The 23215-nt window shown below is 30.8% G+C and overlaps 3 protein-coding genes and 1 non-coding gene across 5 annotated transcripts; 2 read left to right on the forward strand and 2 right to left on the reverse strand.

Annotated features, from left to right (window-relative positions):
• Positions 1-3928: 3928 nt before the first annotated feature.
• TRNAS-UGA lies at positions 3929-4010 on the forward strand. The gene has a single exon. It is a non-coding gene; the product is annotated as a tRNA-Ser (tRNA).
• A 2098-nt stretch (positions 4011-6108) lies between these two features.
• On the forward strand, positions 6109-6790 carry LOC123891405. The gene has a single exon (XM_045941271.1). The coding sequence runs from the start codon at positions 6185-6187 to the stop codon at positions 6392-6394; it is 210 nt and encodes a 69-aa protein (XP_045797227.1). The 5' UTR covers positions 6109-6184; the 3' UTR covers positions 6395-6790.
• A 121-nt stretch (positions 6791-6911) lies between these two features.
• Positions 6912-12340, reverse strand: LOC123891403 (chaperone protein ClpB1-like). Of its 2 annotated transcripts, none has more exons than XM_045941268.1 (6): positions 12092-12340; positions 10147-11311; positions 9853-10034; positions 9122-9756; positions 8568-9045; positions 6912-7768 (listed from the first exon to the last, which is right to left on the reverse strand). In XM_045941268.1, exons 2-6 carry the CDS (start codon positions 11303-11305, stop codon positions 7532-7534), a joined length of 2691 nt encoding a protein of 896 aa, XP_045797224.1. In that variant the 5' UTR covers positions 11306-11311; positions 12092-12340; the 3' UTR covers positions 6912-7531. The 2 variants fall into 2 exon arrangements, with proteins under 2 accessions (XP_045797224.1, XP_045797225.1); XM_045941269.1 differs by having other exon boundaries at positions 7092-7768; positions 10147-11308; positions 12091-12340.
• A 4369-nt stretch (positions 12341-16709) lies between these two features.
• Positions 16710-17202, reverse strand: LOC123891404. Its single transcript, XM_045941270.1, has 2 exons — positions 17039-17202; positions 16710-16980 (listed from the first exon to the last, which is right to left on the reverse strand). The coding sequence occupies exon 2, from the start codon at positions 16961-16963 to the stop codon at positions 16754-16756; it is 210 nt and encodes a 69-aa protein (XP_045797226.1). The 5' UTR covers positions 16964-16980; positions 17039-17202; the 3' UTR covers positions 16710-16753.
• Positions 17203-23215: the final 6013 nt, after the last annotated feature.

Genomic DNA, 23215 nt, shown 5'->3' on the forward strand with positions numbered 1-23215 from the left:
GCAACCGACGTGAAAAGTCCCAACTTACAACGTCGATGGTATTTACGTCGGGTGCCCAACCGACGTGAAAAGTCCTTACCAACATACGTGAAATCCCAGTTTTGTACTAGTGAAAGAAGCTTATTTAGGAACAAATTTTATGTTTGAAATGATGCTTATAATTAGGAACGCATAGAGTATTAAATAAAAGTGACTATTTTTAACCAATTCATAAAATGATTTATTTGGATTTATAAAAAGAAAACTATATGATTATGATTTTTAAAATGAACTTTTTTTTATTTATTAAAATGAACTTTAATTTTAAGTTGCCATTTTTTTTATTAGTATATAAAATGTATTGCTTAATCCTATTAAAAAAAAGGTAATGCTTAATTTCACTTCTAGCTTTCTATTTTATTACATTAGCAAAAATTGTTTATCTTTTTGAAAAGTTCACGCTAACTAGTGTTCGAGAATAGTTAAAGAAATTAAACACTATAAAAAAATTGTCACCATTTAGCTTCAAAATTATTAGCGTCAGACGATTTTTATTGTTAATAGCGTCTATTTAACGTACGCATACTTTTTTAAGTGGTATCTTATAATTCTGACGCTAATAATTTTTTTACTTTATTTGCAAATTAGCGTCTACTAATTTTTTAATACAAATTTATCTTCAATTTTAGCATCCATATTTGTCAATACTAATTAGCGTCAACATGGAGACTAGTTATAATCATCACCCATGGCAACATGGAAATGTTAAGTTTTTTTCTTGTTGTCAGGACTTGAATCATAGACATTCAATTTCTTAACCTTTAATTCAACCAATTGAACTACTTTTATTTTTAGTGACCAAATTAGAGATTAGTTTAAAAAAAATTAGTTACTCATTCCTTTAGTGATAAAATTAGATATTGATATTCATCGGTTGCTAAACTACTAGTCACTAATGTTAGTCACCAATTTAATGACCAAATGTTAGTAACCGATTTTAATCTGTTGCTTACAACTATGATACTTCTGATAATATTAAAAGACAAAAAAATTTGAATTTAAAAAATCTACTTTTGTACTTGTGAGTTGTTATAGAAAAGAGAGCCCGAAAATTTAGTTAGGCCAAAATGAAAAACTCACTCCAGAAAATCATTTTTTTTCAATTTGCTTTGTTTTTTTGAATAGTTTATGAAAATATGGTTTCATATATATAATTTACTGCTTAAGTGCATATATTTTTTCATGTAGAATGAAAAGGAAAAAGAGAGGATATATATGTACGTCATTAGAAAAATAAAAGGAAATAATTTCATAAACCATATTTGAATATTAATAATATTTTAAAAAGATCGTGTAACACGTTAACAAAAAAAAATAGAGAACCAAATACCAAACCACAAAAACAGAGAACCACAAAGGAAAAAAACGTGGCCACAACACAAACATTAGGAAAAAAATGACATAAATAAATTCATACAATTGACTCATTGAGTACTCAATGAGACCATGAGTATTTTAATGATCTAAATCCAGAGCATTTAAATGATACATTGATAGTTCTCTTCTAGCTTAATCAAAAGTTATGAGTTTGAATTCAATCTTAGAAATGCAGCATTTTTAAAAAGAGAGTTTTGCTATCTATTGTGGTTACATCTGACTTGAGAAATTAGCTTTTACAATTATGTGCAAATTCACATAAAAAAGTGAACAATTTGAACTAGCATACCTTTAGTTCTATAATACACAAGTGAGATAAATCTTGCGATTAGAAAATATCTTTACATTTTTGAATCAAGGCGAGGGAAGATCATTATTTTTATCAATCAAAGGCTTAGGTTTGTGAGGTTGATGAACAATTGGTAGAATTGTTTATTAGGAGAGTGTTCATTTTTTGCCAGGCTTTTATTGGGTTATAACTATGCAAGGAGAAAATTCAAGGGATGAATTTCTATGTTTTGGAAAGCGAATTTTTTTATATTACAATGGAGCCAATGAAAATCAAACTTAGGATTTCATGTATACTACATAAATTTCTTACCATTAGATCAAATCTAATGACTTAGGAAACGAAAAACTTTCTATCAATTGGATTGGTTCAACTTTGAAGGGAAAGCTTCATTTGAAGTTCAAATTTTGTAGGTACAACAAAATCTTGTTTTTTGCTTGAGTTTGCAACGAAAAAGGAAGTGTTAACTTGTGTATTCGACATTCTGAAGGATCTTTCATAACCACCATTAATGAAGAATAAGATTGGTGATGACTCTTGCACATGAAGTTCAAAGGAATTTTTGAAGGTTCGAGCTTTGTAAGGTAGACTTAATTTGGTGGCTTCAAGGTTTATATATTTTGAAGGAATCAAAATATAAGTTTTGCTTGTTTCATCAAATATTTAAGACTAAAGAATCAAGGTGTTAAATCAAATGGTTTCAAGGAAAACAATTCAATAATATCATATAGGCTATGTTTGGTAACAAAAAATAGTGAATAACCGATAAGCTAGCTGATTGAATTTGTAGTGTTTGGTAAAATTAGCGGTTGAACTAGTTTATAAGTATGAAATAACATAAAAAATATATGTTTAATTAATATTTAATTTTTTTCAAGTAAGATGATAGATGTAAAATTGAAAGAAAACTGATAAGCTATAAGCTCATAAGCTACTTGAAAAAACGTTTGAAAAATAAGCTATAAGCTAGGGGTGTACATGGGTTGGGCAAATCCGGTCAATCCGGTCAAACCCACCCAATCCAACCCAAAAAAGTGGGTTGGGTCGGGCAAGTGGGTGGATATGGATTTCAAAAATGAAAAACCCATTAAAAAAGTCGGGTTTCGGGTAAAACCGGACCCAACCAAAAAAACCCACTAACCCACTATTGCTATGTTTCTTGAATTTTTTTTATGAAAATACTAAAGATTTTTTCATTTGATTATTAAATATTTTTATATTGAAAATGAGTTATACTATTTTTTACAAAAATCAAAAAGATTGAATAATTTTTATGAACAAATATGATAATTTTTCGCATTATTTTTTTAAAATTTAAAAAAATTGAATAATTTTCATAAACAAATATAGTGATTCATGGTTAAGTCATTTGATATTAAAAAAAACAAAAAAATCATTTGGATAACACGCTATCCAACCCGTAAATTAGTAGATTTACACAAAAAAATGGTTGATTATTTTTTATAGTGAAAAAAAGTTACCCTATTTTTCAAGAAAATACATTGATTGAGTTATTTTTTATGAAAAAATATTTTTAGATATTTAATATAAAAAAAATAGAAAAATAATTTGGGTAACCCACAACCCAACCCAACCCAACCCGGAAATTGGTGGATTTACCCAACCCGACCCAATGTTATAACGGGTGGTTATTTTACTAAACCCAACCCGGAGTACCATATGTGGTTTGGGTTTTGGTTTTGGTCAAACCCAACCCAATCCGGCCCACGTAGTAAAAAAATAAGCTATAAGCTCTTTTTTAAAAAAAAAAAAAACTGTTACTAAACAGAGCATTTAGCTTATAACCTAACAACTATAAACTATAAGCTAACTTATTGGCCTTCCCAAACAGAGCCATAATGAAAGAAATTCCATGACCTTTGGTTGTGGGAATTGATTAAGTCTTTTAGCGTGTATGATATGGACAAACTAATATAAATCTGAATGTCTTTTCCTTTTTTTTTATAAACTTTTTAATTATATTGTGTACCAAGATATTGAGATTGTTCTAAACTTTCTACAGTCTCACTTTAATGACGTAAATTTTATCGAAAGAGAGATGCTAGAGCCAGGGAAGCAAAACAAATTACCTGCACTTCATTTTATAACTTATGTCCATCGCATAAATTATTGAATGTGAAAAAATGAACTGCAATTCATTTTATAACTTATAAAGTATGTCATGATGTATTTATAGCGATCGTATTAAATTGAAGCATCATAGTCGATATGTCCGAGTGGTTAAGGAGACAGACTTGAAATCTGTTGGGCTTCGCCCGCGCAGGTTCGAACCCTGCTGTCGACGTTTTACAAATTTTTATTGATTTTTTAATTGGATTGTTACGATAATTTTGTACGTCAAAAGTAAAAATCCAAACATGGTCATGATCCTATCTCACCGTTCAGAAATGAATATACTTTCAGCACAAAAAGTAACAGAAGGAGTTAGATTTCATTTGTCAAGAATAGTGAAATGCAAACCCTGAATACAGGAGTTTTTTTTTTTTTTTAATCAACTAATCTTATACTTTTTTTTAGAAGCAACGAATCTTATACTTAATCTGCCTTAGATTATAAATAAATTTTTAAATTAATTGAATAATTGATGTATTTATTTTATATTAAATATAAAATATGTGATATACACAAATTTATTATTAAAAATAAATAAATATAATTTTTTTATTTAATTAAAAAATAATTTATTATTAGCTGACGCGAAATTAAAAATAAATTAATTTTTTTCACATATGAATGCCACGTCATCGAAAATGCACAGTCCGATATCCAGTGTCCACCCAGGGGAAAAAATGAGAAAATCTTTATATTCCAAGGGGTAAAGATGATTTTTTTTTTATGTAGAAAGTAAATCAAATTTCGCTAATTTTGCAAGGGATAAACAACCATTTACCCAAAAATAAATAAGTTGTATACTTCTCTTATTTGGTCTCGCTGTGTAACATGTCCCGATTGACATTTTTTTACCGGGGCCTGTAGACAAAATCATAAGAACCATTGAAATTCACAAATTAATTAAATTATAATGTTCCATTTCGAATCCGTGTAAAAACGTTCAATCTAACAATATCAATAATATATTATCAATTGATCAATTGAGATAAGATTTATGATATTCACCGGACATCTTCATACTTGCATATTAGTAAAAGTAATCCTTCCGGACACAATTATAAGCAAAAATTACTTTTTAGGTTCATTGAAAAAGTAATGTTTCTGATCAATAATATAAGCTGAATACATTATTTTTTCAATGAATCTAAAAAGTGTTTTTTGCTTATAATTGTGTCCAATTACTCCCTCCGGTCACTATTATAAGCAAAAAAATCACTTTTTAGGTTTATTGGGAAACTGATGTATTTAGTTCATAATATAGGCTGAATACATCAATTTTTCAACGAACCTAAAAATAGTTTTTTGCTTATAATAGTGACAGAAGAGAGGACATCACACCATCATCTATTCCACTTTCACACAGACTCTCTTCATAATTTTGTCCTCTATCTTGTATCAACCATAAGTGGGTGATGACTAAGAATTCTTTTGACACACATGAGTTATTCCCCTACAATCAAATTTTTCTATGTATTATATAAAAGATTGATGATTCATTGATTTGAACTCTGAACACTCAAAAATCAAATATTGGTGACCTCTAGGATATATCATATATGTGATTGCCTTTTCTTTCTTTTTATAATATGGTTATGGTATGAGATTGTTTAGCTCGTAAGTAATAAAAAAGTGTGTTTGATCTTTTGATTAAAGAAAGCTCCCAAAAGCATCCGTTTATCTAGAATTCGTCATGTAAGTCGACGGTCATCCATTTAAAGTAAACTTTATTTGATTTATTAGAATCCTGTCATATGTCATAATCATACAAAAGTCACACAAACAAGGATCTAAATTTGTCATGGACTAAGTCTAGACCCAATCTATCGATAAACTGCCCAGGGCGCGAGATCCATAACTATACCAACACGCCTTTAACGGCTATAACGGGACAAGGGCGGGCTCTGTAGCCGTTACAATCTCCACCATAAGAGAGCGCTCCTCAGTGGAGGAAATGGTGGTGGAAATAATGGAGGTGCTCCACTCCGGCCTCACATTCCCTAAACTCCTTCCTATTCTTCAAGTGGTCACTATCATGATTATTCATAATCTTATGTGTACCTTATCTGGAGGAAGTTTCTTTTTAATTAAAAACAATGCATATGGGTATAAATTTTATCTTTAATCGACCAAGATATCTTGATACCATAAGTTTCACTTTTTCCATGTCATCAATTACTTGTCTCTTCTTCAAAGTTGGTTCCTTTCTATCCCATTTCCTTTTTATGTTTTTATTATGTCCCATTAATTTCAACTTTCATTTTATATCATTATATAAAGTACTTACAACCATAGTTTAAATAGATAGTGAAATAAGAAACACCTAACAAAAATATTTAGAGGGAAAAAATGGCTGATTGGGGACCAATTTTTGTGTCAGTGGTGCTCTTCATTCTCTTAACTCCTGGCTTGTTATTTCAAATACCTGGTAGAGGAAGGTTTGTGGAATTTGGAAATTTTCAAACAAGTGGATTATCTATACTTATTCATGCTATGCTCTATTTTGCTCTTGTTTGTATCTTCATGTTAGCAATTGGAATCCACATCTATGCTGGTTAATTAATAATAGCCCAATTGCAACATGAATTGTTGAATTATAGAATGTATTGCATGTTAAGTTGATTTTGTATGGTTTGAATTCTAGGATTAATTTTTCTTTTTCTTCTTATTTTAGATGTTTATTAGAAAAAAAAAATAGAATTAGTGATCAAATTTAGAAAAGAAAAAATAAAGTTCGTCACTAATTTTGGTAACGGCGGAATTAGGGACGAATGTAGTTTTTTCTTAATAAAGTTTGGTGCTAATTCAGTTTCTTTTTTTTTTTCTTCTAATATATATTGTGTAACTTAATTTTGGATAATCGATTTGGTTGTATTATGATGTTTGTAGTGTATTTTTTTTACTTTTGTTGTCTTGTTTTAAGATGAAGAACAATGTTGCAACAAGATTTAAGAACCTGGTGTTTCATGCTTTTATATGTAGTGTGTAGATGTTTATCTTTTTTAAGCGCAACGATGAATCATCTGCAATATAATAGATACATTAAAATAAAAAAAAGATACAAAAGATCGACAAGTTCAAACAAACCTGAACTCTTGAAAATTGCTAACATCTGTCCTTGTGGAGTTAGGATCCTCTCCATTATGCAAGGCATTAAAATTGTGGATTTTTTCACTTATAAAGTGTTTAACGTGTTTAACGTCCATTTTTCTATCTAATGTGAGACTCAACTCACACTTGAAATATCAACAATCTCTCCCCTTAAATGTGAGTCAATCCATATTTTATGGACATGGTCCCCCTCAAACGAAAGTTTTTTCATCCACTTGCACTGTCGTTGGGATCCATCTACGGAAAACGCCGTCTAAACATTTTGGTCAAAAAGACTTTCGACACAATGATTTAGTACAATAATAGGCTCTGATACTATTGTTAGGTCGTAAGGGGGGGTCCAAGATCATCACATTAAACCTTAAGACATTAAGTTTATCGATTCTCTCAGTGTTCAACATCCATTTTTCTATCAAATATGATACTCAACATACACTTAAAATATCAAACCTTACTACTCACAAAAAAAACAAGTACTCCCTCCAAAATTGATGAGAATTGTAAAACCAAAGTTCATGAAGAACACAAATTAAACATAAGTAACTCTATCCCAAAAAAAAGAAAAATAATAACAACTAATTAACTTTACTCTTCCATTTCATCATTTTCCTTACCACTTGAGCACTGATCAGTTTTTAGTCCATTTCCAGTTTCACCATTAACAATCCCTCCATTCTTATCCACAGTGTATGCCAAATGATTAGGACCAGCATCAATGTAAACTGTTGTATTCTCATCAATTTCTTCCGTTATAAGCATCCTAGACAGCTCTGTCACCACATTCTTCTCAAGCCACCTTCTAATTGGTCTAGCACCATACACCTTATATACACAGCAATAATAAAAGTTAGTCAGTAACATTCTTTATTGGTTTAAATATGATTTTAATCTCTATAATTATACTCCCTCGGGTTCTATATAAAAAATTTACATTTTAGATTTATCGTAAAATTGATGTATTTAGACTATAATAATCTAGATACATCAATTATACATTGAGTAAACTTTTTCTTATATAGAACCAGAGGGTGATTGACACTGAACTATCGACACATGTCGTACAAGTGTCATATGTGTGTCGGACACCGCGACACGTCTAATCATAGAGGTGTCTGTACTTCATAGGTGGCATCACATATGATTTCAGAGACTAAAAGCAACAATTTTTTTGAACAAGCAAAAGCAACAATTTTTTAATTTGCAGGGTTAGGGACCGAAGCCAAAAAAATAAATTACATGTACTAAAACCAAAAAATGCTATAATTGCAGGGGACGAAAATCAAATTTAAACTTTTTTTTATTGAAATATGCTTTTATTTCCTACAAATATGACATTTTTCTTTTGATCCTTGATTTTTTGTTTTAATCCGTGAAATATATGTTCATTTCAGAATTGGTCTTGGTAATATGTAGACTATTTGATTTTAGTCCTTCCAAATAATAATATTATAAGGACCAATTTCAAAATAAACAAATTTTGCAAAGACTACAACAAAATATGGTATATTTGCAATGACTGAAAAATTAAAATAAAAAACAATTACGAGGACTAAAAGTATATAATCAACATATTTTTTCTATAAGAAAATGATTTAGATTCTGATGATATAATAACACTTACAGGATCATAGCTTTGAGCAAGTATATAATCTAGTGCTGCATCTTTAACTGTTAATGCAATTCCTTTCTCAGCAAGACGACTAGCGACATCCTTCATTTGCATCCTTGCAACCTTCCTCAATTGTTCATGAGAAAGAGGATCGAATACAACAACTTCATCAAGCCGATTCAACAACTCTGGCCTGAAATGCATTTTTACTTCTTGCATTACTCGATCGTGAGAAACTTGCATGGTACATTTCCCTGAAAGTCCACTTAGGAGATGCTCGGCACCAAGGTTTGATGTCATGATAATGACCGTGTTCCTAAAATCCACAGTTCTTCCATGTCCATCGGTTAATCTCCCATCATCCAAGACTTGAAGTAGAGTGTTGAATACAGATTTATGGGCTTTCTCCACTTCATCGAAAAGTATCACACTGTAAGGCCTTCTCCTTACAGCTTCGGTTAATTGTCCACCTTCATCATGTCCGATATACCTGAAAATTTAACTCACAATAACTTAGTCTCGCATATTTACTATAATCAAATGGAGCTGCTAATACGATATCTTACCCTGGTGGTGCACCAATCAGTCGTGATACCGAGTGTTGTTCCATGTATTCAGACATGTCAATTCTAACCAACAGATTTTCATCATCAAAGAGTTGTTCAGCAAGAGCCTTAGCAAGTTCTGTTTTACCGACACCAGTTGGACCGAGGAATAGAAAGGATCCAGTTGGTTGTTGAGGTCTTCCTAATCCAGCTCTCGATCTCAATACAGCGTCAGCAACAGCCTTAACTGCTTTGTCTTGTCCGACAACTCTATTGTGCAATCTGTCACCAATTCCAACCAACCTTTTTTTCTCATTTGTGCCTAGACGAGTTACCGGTATACCAGTCCATCGGCTAACAACCTCAGCTATTTGGTCGGGTCCAACAGTTTCTGTCAACATCAAGTTCATGTCTTTGTTCCCGTCAGTGCTATCTTCAAGCTCTTTTATTGAATTTTCCACTTCAACAATTTCAACGTAACGTAGGTCTGCAGCTCTTGCTAGATCATATCGCCTCTCAGCCGCCTGTAAAGCAAAGAGAAGCTCTTCACGTTTCTGCTTCAGCTTTCGAATCTCATCAATCCTATCTTTCTCTTTTCTATACTTCATGATCAGAGGTTGAAGCTTGTCTCTTAAGTCATCAAGCTCTTTCCGCACCTACAAATCGTATAAAAAATTAGAACCATCCAAGTAACTCAAATACGCAAAATAAAATTAAAACTAAGATATTATAAACTCGAAATCCACTCTTACATCTACAAGATGGGCTTTGCTCGCTTTGTCCTCCTCTTTCTCCAAAGCATGAAGTTCCACTTCGAGTTGCATTCTCTTTCGTTCAAGGTTGTCAATTTCCTCTGGTTGACTATCGAGCTGAACTCGAACATTTGCACAAGCTTCATCAACTAAATCAATCGCCTTATCAGGAAGACGACGCCCTTAAAAAACAAAAAACAAAAAAAAACGTAAACATAACATGTTTGCAAAATCATAACCAAAACCATCCACATTCGATACATAAATAATTAACATCAAGAGAGCAAACATTACCGGTTATGTACCGACTAGACAACTGAGCTGCAACAACAATTGCACGGTCTTGAATTCTAACACCATGATGACCTTCGTATTTCTCTTTTAGTCCACGAAGAATACTAATCGTATCGGGCACACTAGGTTCAGAAACATAAACCTGTTGAAACCTTCTTTCAAATGCTGCATCCTTTTCAACATATTTCCTATATTCATCAAGTGTCGTAGCACCGATGCATCTAAGGGTTCCACGAGCAAGCATAGGTTTGAAAAGATTAGCAGCATCCATTGATCCTGAACATTGACCAGCACCGAGAACAAGATGAATTTCATCGATGAAAACAATAACCTTCCCATCAGCATCTTCCACTTCTTTCAAAACCGCCTTCAACCTTTCTTCGAATTGTCCCCTATACTTAGTACCTGCAACTAATGCTCCCATATCTAAAGCAATTAAGCTAACATCAGCAAGATTGCTAGGAACATCTCCTCTAACTATTCTCTGAGCCAATCCTTCAACAATGGCCGTTTTACCAACTCCCGGCTCACCTATAACAACAGGATTATTCTTAGTCCTTCGCGACAAAATCCTCACAACCCTTCTTATCTCTTCATCGCGTCCAATAACAGGATCAAGTTTCCCTGCTTGTTCAACCAAATCTCTACCATAAGTTATCAATGCTTTAAAATTCCTGTCATCAAAACCACAACCATATTTTTTCCCATCTGTACCACGAAGCTTTTCAACCTCTAATTTAACCATAGAAGTAGCCAAACCAGCTTCTTTCAACAAGTCTGAAATTTGAGAATCATCAAGAATTCCCAATATCAATTTATCAAGAGCTAAACGAGTGTCACTGCCCGACTTCAGTGCTTCCACCTGTGCTCTTATAATTAGTGTGTTAAGGGGAAAGCTTAATGGTACATGTACATCAGTTGGTGGAGGATATTGACTGGGCAATATCTTCAATGCTTGTTTTAAAACTCTTTCCACGGAATGCGCAGATTCTTCACCACCAACATTGGAAATCGCTTGGAAAAATATACCATTAGGATCAGAAATTAGAGTTGATGCAATGTGTATGGGAGTCAGCTGAGCATGTCCTGAACATATTGCTAGCTTACGCGCACCAGCAAATGTTTCGCTTGTTTTGTGAGTAAAATTTTCTGGATTCATTTATACCTACATTACAAAAAATAATACATAAAAATACCAATTTGACTAGAGAATCATATATTTGTGAACAAAAAATATAAAAACATAAGCTAGATTTTATTTTAATAGTTAATGTTAGTATGATGTTACTTTGTTAGTATTTGCTAACTTTTGAAATTCAAATTAACTCGATAGGCCGATACCATCTTTATCACATTACACTTTATTATGAAGCACAAACATAAACACAGACATAATGGACACTATAACATGTTGACATCGATCATAATTTGAGAAAATGACATAATTGAACTTAATCATAATTTCAGTGTATTGTCGGAAGGGTGTCCAACACTGTGACAAGCCTAACCCAAAGAGTGTCGGTGTTTCATTGACTCTTAATTCTTTTACATCAGCAACCAAGTCAACCTTATATCCCTACGACCTAGATTAGGTAAATCATTAATCAGGCGAAAACCCTACTTAAGTAATAGTCATTGTACCTCTGTAAAAAAAAAGTAGGAAAAAAAAACTAATAGCCCATTGTGTCAATAATCTGTTTTGCTTTATAGGCACAAGTCATAAAATTTCAACACAAACAAAAACATTGCATGCATAATAGTACACCTAAAAGTGTGACATTGCTTGTAAATCTAAGGCTAAAAATAGTTTATATATAAACAATACACACGGTTCAATCCAACGAAGAATCTTTTAACAAAAGATGAAACCGTGTGGACTAACACAACACACAAAGCGGACAATATCTCATGAAAAAAGAAGTAACATAACAAGAGTTTTACGTACCTTTGATTGCAAAAGACAAGGGTTGTTTTGTTTTTCTTTCTTTGTGAAGAAAAGTAAATATGAGGATTTATGGAAACGAAGCAGAATATATAAAGACTATAGAATTAGGATTCCGTTTTTGAGTCTCTTCTGTTCTGTTCCCGTCTTTTCATATCCTAATCCTAATATATTAGAGTTACCAAATTTTTCCCTTTTTCTATCTTTTTTTACCAAAAGACGGGGATTTTTTGTTGTTTACTTTTTAGTTTTTGAAAACAATTACTATCCTTTTATACATTAGTTTTAAGAACAAAATTTTACAATCTTATATATTATATATTAAAAAAAAAAATATTACAAAAGTGCTTGCTTTTTGATTTTTTTTTTTTTTTTGATTTATAATTTTTAAAAGAATAATCAGTTTTAAAAATTGCAATCCAAACTATATCAAAAACAAAAAAAAATTGCAATCCAACATAGATTTGGAGTTCGAACTCATGACTTCTGCATATATAATGTGATTTCCCTACCACTAAGCTAAGTTCTTGGAAATTTTATTTTTTTAATATTATATATATTTGTTTATTTAACAAAATTTATTTGTGATTTTGTTGATAATTAATTATACAATGAAAATTGCAATTATTTATTTACTAGTGGCCAAACGGGCACGTTCCGTGCCCGTTTGTGTGATCGGTATTTTTTATTCTGCTAACGTGTATATATTTGACTATTATGTGTGGAAAAAAATCATTTGAAAAATACACACATTGTAGTAGAAATAAGACAAAAAAAATTCAGCACCATAAGTAATACAAAAAACTTAAAAAACAAACATGTTAGCAATAGAAACCAAAGAAGAAACTATTAAACCACTTGAAAAACATAAACATTGTAGCATAAATTGAAAGAGAAAAGAAAACAAAAATTTTATTCTTTTTCCCAAATACTCCAATAGAAAGCACTTGCTCCACGTATATGTTTGTTGATCCCATGATCATACATTAATTTGTGAAGACAAACATTCACATTATGATCCATACTTGAATGAAACTTTGGATATAAAATTGCATCATACAAAAACAAACGTTCACATTTACTCCTTTTCTTTTGTCATCGACAATGCTGCTTAACATGAAGGTTTAACATAAATTCAATCAAGAGTTAACAAAACATCACTAAAATGTAAGGACTTGATATTCTTATATACAACTTTAATCATGAGGTAATTCAAGAGATGAATAATCTTATATTTTTCATCCAACCATGACATAAAGGAATGATTTAACACGTCATAAAGGCAAAAAATTACAAATAATATACTACTAAGAAAATGCACTTGTTTGACCCTATAAAAAAATGCACATGTTAATTTAAAATATGCTCATGGCTACTCATAATATTTGTTTGTTCACGCCATTATTTTCTTCACCATCTTCATTGTGAGTGATTTGAGACTGCAATTTCCTATTGAATTTATATTTAAAGAAAACAACAACCTATAGTATTGATTTGATAAATTATTCCAAAGTGGATTGTTAAAATATTTAAAAGGAAAGGGCTAACATTTTATCAAGTAATCGACTTTCACGTACACAACCTAAAAAAATTCCTCCTATGCATGATAAACTTTATGAAATCAAGAAATATTATACTTTTTGAACATTAGATTTACTCAACAAAAAAAAAAATCAAATTTTTTTTTATTGAATAGGAAAAGTAACTAAAAATTGAGTAGTTCTAAAAGAAAGACAAACAATAAGACAACATAAGAAACTCATTAAACCAATCGAAAAATACAAAGAAAAACATGTACATCTTTCACATCATTATAGAAGACTACTTTTTTATCTTCCACTCTCGCTCTTTGTCTATATCTTTGTATTTGTTGCCTCCACCCGTCGTCTCCATTCCAACCCCTTCAATTGTCTCTCATGAGTCATCTCTTTTATGGTAGTTAATTACCTTTGTTTTTCATGCACCATTAGTCTCAAAATTTCCTTTTATAATATCAAAAGAAGTTAACGTTCTGTCAGGTTTGACTAAAGAAAAAAATATACACATGTCAATCAATTCAACATGAAAATTAAAAATGAAAACTTAACCAATAGTAATCTAATATAAATTTTAATGTTTGATACCACATACTCAACTCTCAAACTTTAAATTCGGGAGAAAAAAAATTGTTCACACCAAAACATTTAAAGTAAAATAAAAAGGTCATCCCAAATACGTTTACATCAAGATTCAAATCAAAATTCAATGAAAAGAATTTGAATAAAAAGAACACTACTGATTTTTATTTTTTGCAAAAGAAAGAAAAGTTATGGTAAGAAAAACAAAATAACAATGTTGAGAAAAACAAATGAATAGTTCAATATAATGAATTCTTTATAATTAAAAGTAAAAAAATGAATGAAATGATTGCATTATAATTGAAATATCTAATTATATTTTAATATAATTTTCAATTTCTCTTCCCACCATTCCAATGTATACCCCATATAAATATAAGCATTACTCATAGACATATATAAATATGAAAGTTTAGAAATAGTATGGTGGAAGATTTAAATTTGAAATTTACTCTAATGAAGAAAATGATTGAATTAGAACAACAATATCACAAAGAAAAAGAAATAATGTCATACATCTTTTCTGTCTAAAATTATGACATTTTCTATGTCCTTGTGGAAGTAAATATTTCTTTTGTTAGCCATTTAAAGGAATTGAATTAACAAAAAATAAATAAATAAAATGAGAGACAAATATGGAGAAACCAAAGATAGAAGAAGACACAGAGAGAAGAAATGAGAGAGTGGGGAAAAAAAATAATAGTAAAGTCCTTGCAATTAGTCATGATGAGAGTTGGAAGTCATACCTTTCTTCTATCATTATGAGATTTCTCTCATAGATATGAGAGCATTACAAAATAACCAATTCCTCTCTCCCTTTATCTTTTTGAATAACCGAATGTGGGTGTGGTGGTTATACTTCATGTAATTTTTTTTAATAATCAAGTTTACACAATTTACAATTGTCGTTGTCATACATATAGACATATACATATGATAAACATTTCACCATTTTTTGCATTAACTTTCATGTGCATATATGTCTTTCATCATTTGCCAACATCGCCCTAACCTCTCCGAATAGTGGGCACGTAGACATATCATTTTTAATAATCTTGAAGAAAAATATGAAGAATGAAGATGTGTAAATAAAATGAATGGAATAAATGGATGGTTTGGTAGTTAAAAAGAGTTGGTTTTGGAAGTTAAAAAAAGTTTAAAAAATAAAAAAGTTGGTTTTGGAAGTTATGGTGTGAAAAAAATACTAAGGGAAGGGTATTTATGGTATTTTAAAAAAAGGCTACACCAAAAAAAGTGTTTTCCCTTTATTAATGTTATAGATATAGATTATAAAAAAATTGCAATTATTTTTATTCTGCTTACGTTTATTATCGACAATTTTTTTTATTAGGGATAATTAGACAATTTCCGCTAAAATCCTCACTTCACTTGTACGGAAAAGATTTTTAAAAAAAGAAAAGGAAAAGATTTGTGCCAAAGTTTATGTCAATTTTAAAATAGAACATATTTAAATGATATTTTTTTTTACAATAAAATAGTACGGTTAATAATACTAGTATATTATAATTAAGCATACTAGTATTATTATAATATTATGTCATTGTAAAAAAAAATACCATTTAAATAAATTTGTTCTAAATATGTTCTATTTTAAAATTGACATAATGAGCTATTAGGATGAATCATTCCAAAGAATTTAATCTAATTTAATTAAACTTTATTTATCTTACGATCAAACTTAAGATTATTCGAGTCAACAATTTTCAAAAGGTTGTGAATAACACTATTGGAGAGTCGTGTTCCAAAAATCTTACTTAAAATATTTGAAAAAACCATATTTCAACAATCTAAGACCGGATTAAATCCAACTCACGCAGTTGAGTATGTTAGTTTCAATGACCTTTACCACTTCTTCTACGATAAAAATATTCATATAAAAAAAAATAAAAATCAACCTATATCTTCATAGCCAAATAAAATCTCCACTATCTTGTTAAATTAGTTATTGGCTAAATTATACTTTTTATTTCATGACTTTCACAAACTTTCGATTTTGATCGTTAATGTTCATAATAGTATTTTTCACCTTTTAACTTTATTTCCTTTTTCAAAAGGTTGACCTCCAATGATTTTGATCACGTAGCACATGTGGTAACATATGCGTTGTCTCGGTCAAAATTAGTGGAACCTATTTTTTGCAAAATGAACTAAAGTCAAGAGGAATGAAAAATGTTATTATAAAAATTAAAGGGTTAAAATCACAAATATGCAAAAGTTAGAAAGCCAAAAATGCAATTTAGTCATTACTGTATCATAGTATTAATAAAATTAAAATAAAATTACATGAAGATTTCTCTATTAGATTTGATTTTGTATAAACTCTTCTGATGGATCAATCCTTTTCCTTGAAATTTACTAGAAAACATGAAATTCTTTACATATATAACACTTTCTAAGAATAAACAGCTATCAAATTACTCGTGAAATTAAATTTAAGAGCTAAGAACAAGAAGACTAATTAAAATTAAGAGAAAAATCAAAAGTAACATAGTAGTATAATATTATTATTATCATTTGATCTAGTACTTCAAGTGATATAAAGATGGAAATTAAGAACAACAAAGAACAACATGAGAAGCAAACCATAAATAACAGCATGTACAAAAATTGATGCAATAGTTGTCTTCATGTTCATAAACTCCAATGGTGAATTCTTTCCTGGAAGCTGAAAAATCATTCCTGGTGATAATAGCCAAAATAGAGCTGCAGCTATGAGAGGAGGAGCCCAATCATTCATTGTATATTAATCCCAAAGTTTTAATGAAAAAAGAAGAAACAATAGCATGTAGAATGTAGAAGAAATGCTAAGAAAACACTATCAAATGTACCTATGAGTATTAAATATTAATGTTGTGTTTCTAGCTAATTCTATCCCTAAAGAAAGGGAATTGGAATCTTATAAAGTTAGCATAAAATTTTATCAATAATTCATTCACTTTAACATATGTTCTCCTTTTTATCCGGGGTCTATATGTGGTCTTCTTTGGATTAGAAAAGCATCGTTTTCTTTTGTATAGTCAATCCATCAAAGAGCTAACTTTTGTGAGTGGCTACAATTAATTAATAAATTAAGAACAGCACTTGTATTAAATTATAGTGTAAACAAATACCGGAAGATATGGTTGATGATACTTATCATTGTGCTTTTAGTAGCCAATAAAACTCACATCATTGGCCCCCTTTATGTTATAATGAATGGGACATTTAGGTTGACAACGTGCTATTGTTTCATACTCCCTCCGGTCCTTTTTATAAGGAACACTTTGAAAAAATCACACAGACCAAGGAAACACATTTAACATAGTTATTTTCATTTAATACTCTTATAAATTTAAATTTATTCCATGTTTACCCTTATTTAATTACTTTTTATTCAACTAACTTACTTATTTTTAAATTCTCTTTCATAATAAATAAGGGCATAAGTGAAATTGAACATTTAGAACATTTGAAAATTGGTCAAAGTTTCTTATAAAAAGGACCAAATTTTTTTCCCAAAGTGTTCCTTATAATAAGGACCGGAGGGAGTACATTATTTGGAGCTTAAATAGAATGTGTTTTTTTCGATGGTAAGGTTTGAGACGGCTATGACGATTATTGATTCTTGAAGTGGTGAGTTATAGTAGCGAATGTACTTGTAAAACTGATTAATACTCTAACGCTCAAATTAGTGTGATATCAAGGTGAAGTGAAACTGAAAAGTGATTGAATCATATTTTGGCGTGAACCGTGTTCGAGCTTAAATAGAAGAGGCATGTTGTAACTGCCTCTGTGATATCTGATGAGGAATGTGGGAGCCATTGAGATCAAGCTAATGGTCCTGAAGAGATGGAGGGACAAATCCACTCTAACAGGAGTACGAAACTTTTGGTGTACTTCGTAAGTGACTTTGGGTTCGTTGTCAGTGATGTTGTATTGGATTGAATTCATGATAGTTAGGTCGTTTGTATTAAGTCTTGACACAAACCGGAACGCAAGGTAATCAAGATATTATGTGTTGAGAATATCGTTAGTAGAATTTATTAAGTTAGTATATAAGACATAGGGTTGACTCATTTTGTACCATCCTTTTCATTTGTATTTTCACTTTCATTAATACAATTTATTCTTAAGTTTTTTTCCCTATATTTCGATGAATTTCATGTTTCTTAACATGGGAGCCTGATTTTCTGATGTGCTATTTCATCTTAAGCATAACATTGGTATTGTTGCTTCACTCTCTAACCATTAAGACTAGTTACAATGGTGTGTTGAATGTGTATTTCAACAGCAAGGGAAGTGTTGAAACCATTGCAAGGGAAGTGTTTAAACTGATGTGGATGAAAGAGGTGATGAAGATATTCAACTGTGTTGAATGCTGCCACGGGGGACAGCTGGCGCTTCATGATTCGGCCAGACAGGCGCGTGTGCAACACGCGCAGACAGCACGCGTGGCTTCTTCTTCAACGCGGAGAGAGAAGCTGCTTTGGATAAAAGGCAGCGACGTGGCTGCTGCTGATTGGTCCGGTGGATTTTTATGATTTTTATCCTTTGAACTCAATTATCTCATTGCAAATTAATTTTTTATTTTTTTACCAAAATTCGTGATTTTTTTTTCTCTACAGATAGAGACTTGGTTCATTTCATTTGGACACAGAAAAAAAAAACCAAATTTTTCACTATCTTAATCTATTATTATCTTTCTAATTAGTCTTTCTTTTGAAGTTTTAATCTTTTTTTAGTGAAATAAATTCCAACAATTCTTCTATACGTTATTTGTGTGTTGTTTCGTATTTTAAGTTAATTTGCATCGTATTAATTACGTAACTTGTGTGTTGTATTGCATTTTAAGTTAATTTGTATCGTACTAATTACGTTATTTGTGTGATGTATTGCATTTTAAATTAAGAAAATAAAAAAAAATATTTAAATAAATTTTGTTAAGTGTATTATTTTAATTTAATTTTAATCGATAATTATAATTTTATTTAATCATAAAAACAAAAATTAAAATTTAAATAAGAATATAAAATAGAAAGTGGTGGGGTAGAGAAAGTGGTGGGGTAGGGTGTTGAATAGAAAAATCATTGGAGAGGGTAAAAATTGAATGTGTGTTGAATGATTAGGTGGAAGAAAGAGAAAATGATGTGGAGTGAAAAAGTGGGTGTTGAAGGTATTTTGGTGTTGAAACCATTGTATATAACCATGTTTCTTTTCTCTTTTTTAGTTAAATTATTGGTCCTCTCATATGCTAAGTGATCACCTTTGGCAAAACTTGGATATTGTTGCTTCACTTTGTAACCATTCAGACCTTCTGAACTTTCACTTATTTGCTTATGTCTTGAGTGTTGTGTACTCTTGATGGTTAATGTTTGTACCTTTTATTAGCTTTGTTGATATTTGCTTCCGACCTATGGTGGTTAAGCCATTCAGATTTTTTGAATTAGATGACTTATAAACCCAAATTATCGTTTAAAAAACTTAGTTCAAATTTTCTAAAAATTTGTTCAAGTCCAAAAAAAAAAACCTGCATACTGAAAAATATTTGTAAGGTGAAGTCAAATGACGAGAAGGTAAATTAGAATTTTTTACTGTTTACATGAGTGAATATAGAATCTGGATCTACTATTGCAATTACTTCATAAAGTCACATGGAGTAAAAGATTTTGGGCAAATTTTTTTTATATAAGACAGATTTATGTACAAAGAGTCAAATCTTATAATTATTTAATCCAAACAGTTCATTTTAATCGAACGGTGAAAAATAATTACTATATTAACGTAGTAACTGTGTTAAATCCAAACCCGTAAATATACTAGCATAGAGATAAAATTTACCAATTGCATCACATTTTCTACTGCCCCACTAAATCAAACTCAAACCATAGAGATAGAATAGAATCATAATCAGTTAATCCTGACGCAAGTAAAATAAAAAAGTACTACTACCAATTCATATCCTAGTATCGCCCACAGAGAACCAAAACCCCACCCTCAACAAAACAAAGCCTCACACTATTTCCTGCAACACTTTTTCTTGTGCTTCCAAATTGTTCCAAAATTTCAAAACATCACTTTCAATTTTCCAATAAACACCTCTTTCGGTTCCTTCACTCACTCATTTCGATAAAGCTTCAACCTTTACCACTTTCTTCACCGAAAGTCACAATTTTTATCATCTGGGTCATAAAGATCTACCTTTTTTTTACAGACAAAAATGACTGATTGGGCACCAGTTGTAATTGGAGTTGTGTTGTTTGTGTTTCTTCAACCAGGGTTGTTGTTTTCTTTTCCAGGTAATGGAAAACAGCTTGAATTTGGTGGTATGAAGACAAATGGAAAAGCTATTTTCATTCATACACTCATTTTCTTTGGACTTTATGCTGTTATTCTCTTGGCTCTTAAGGTTCATATCTATACCGGTTAATTCGGTTTCTTAGATCTGGTTTTTTTTTTTAGTGTTTTTTTTTTCTTAGAAGAAAGAAACTGCATTATTGTAAGTTATTGTTGTTAACTGTTACCTATGAATCGAATGTATTGAAATAAAGTTTAAGGTTTTATGTTTTGATGATTGGAAATGCATAGATCTGATATGTTTTGGATTTTATTTTTTTAATTTAATTTATGTGATTTAAGTGCACTTTGTATTTGAGGTTTTGAGATCAATTTGAAGCTAGCATTAGAAGAAATAGGTTTTATTTTTGTTTTTTTTTTTTACAATAATAAACTCGATGAATTTCATCAATCAAAATGTTGTGAACAACACTATTTGAACAACACTATTTGCCGGTTGTTTCACAAACTTTACCTTAAAGTTGAGATACAGTAGTAACATAGACTTGATGCTGGCAATTTTTTTGATGCTGGCAATTGAAGTACTAAATTCGGATACTCCAACACTTCTAGCTAGAATTGCATCAACAACTACTTTTGAATTACTTTCAAAGGTAACATAGGAGAAGCCTCTTTGAATTGCTTTACACATCGCCTTCTTGATAGTCGGAGCCTCCCCTTCAATTGTAATGAGCTTTTCATGTATGATATCAGAACCAACAAGGATATAATGGTCGCTACATCCACGGATGTACCAACCCCATCCACACGCGTCTTCGATGTTGTAGAAACTAGTGTCTACATTACATTTTAACCAACCTTGTGATGGAGGCTGCCACTGCTGAGCTGTTGTAAGCTGCTGCTGCTGCTACTGATCCATAGGTTTAAGTTCATTCAGAGCTCGCCAATCTTCCCATTATTCTCAACACTCCTTCTTGACTATATTTAAATTTAAAATCTGCAAAAGGATATTTAGGCATTGTTCTCAACACTCCTCCTTAATTGAATATTTTTTTGTTGCATTAGGTCGCACATAGAGTAATGAACAAAATTGAACTATTTTAAAATTATGAAAGCAAACTTAAATTTTAAAACAAGTTAAAGGACCATAGAGATACTTAAAGTTTTAATATATAGGACATGAACTATGGTCGATTGAATTTGAGTAGAATGATATAGAACATGGCAAATCCATGGTTGATTTTCTAAAATCATAGTATTTATGAGAAGCTATCTTTTAAAACAAGTTAAGGGAAAATAGGTAATTAAGGTAAAAATTAATTAAAGAAACTATTAGGACGAGTGCAGTTAGCTGCAGTCTAGAGTTTTCCAAGTGCATTTTTTTAATTAAGGGGAAAATAAAACAACAATAAAACAACTAACAAGGATGCCACTTCAAGACACCTGATGCATCCGCAAGCAGCCATGCACTATTTGCGGAGGGAGATAAGCCCACAACTTAAGATTAAAGTGTAATTGAGCACTGTATTTAGCCAACCAATCAACACATTAATTTACTTCTCTTAAGAGTATGAGAGAATGATCAAGATCAATCACGCGTTCGAAAGATACGAACCTGACTAAGAACAATTGCGTGAGGGTGAAAATTATTGTTATCTTCAAAGATAAGATCAATAGCTGATATGAAATCATATTCCAAGGTAATGGTATTGTATCCTAAGTCTCAAGTCAATTGGAGCACTTTGAGGATAGCATAAAACTTTGACAAATGGTTAGAGGCATGATCACACGATCCATTCGCTAATATCATTGTGGATATGACCTCCAAAATTGGCACAACCCGAATTTCCAAAAGGTACAAGTCTGGACTAAATTTTAATAAGATTTACTTTTATTAAAATCAACACAACAATCATTTTCTTAAAAACTTTGAAATATTCAAATAAGATATTTTTTATAAGGCGAATAGAGTATATATTAGGTTAAATTGCACTTTTGGCCCCCTAAGTTTCAGAAACTTGCAATTTTGGCCTTTTATGTTTCAAAATAGCACTTCTAGCCCCTTAAGTTTCAGAAAGTTGCGATTTTGTCCCCCTATGTTTCAAAATAGCAATTTTGGCCCCCTAAGTTTCAGTAGTTGCGATTTTCGCCACCTATGTTTCAAAATAGCACTTTTGACCCCTTATCTTTACCCCTTTTGCAAAAGGTCAATTTTGATCGAGTCAAAGTTGATGTGGCAAGTCACTTAAGTGACTCAGCTGCCACGTCAGCATTTTTTTGTCATCTTATAATTAAAAAAACTAAAATAATAAAAAAATAAAAGGAAGAAGTCACGGGCTTTAAATTTATTTTTTCACTAACACACATATAATCTCAAATCCTAAAGAATTAACCTAATCCTTCGTGACGTTTATTCAAAAGGATTTCTCACTATACGTAAAAAAAATAACCTAATCCCAAATCCAAAAATAGGAAACAATGGAAATTGGAAACCCTTCGTGCTTTTTATTATGTCATTTTGATTATGTAATGACTTCTTATATGTAATGACTTGATTTGTTATGTCATTTTGATTTAGAAAAGTGTCTCGAACTTCTATTTTGAATGTAATTTCTTATATGTAATAAGTTTGACTTGTTATGTCATTTTAATTACGTTATTTTGCCTCTGCAGTTTATGCTTAACATGTTTATATATTATTATGCCACATCAATTT

The sequence above is a fragment of the Trifolium pratense genome, linkage group LG6, assembly GCF_020283565.1.
Source record: "Trifolium pratense cultivar HEN17-A07 linkage group LG6, ARS_RC_1.1, whole genome shotgun sequence".
In the NCBI taxonomy this organism is placed as follows: Eukaryota; Viridiplantae; Streptophyta; class Magnoliopsida; order Fabales; family Fabaceae; genus Trifolium; species Trifolium pratense.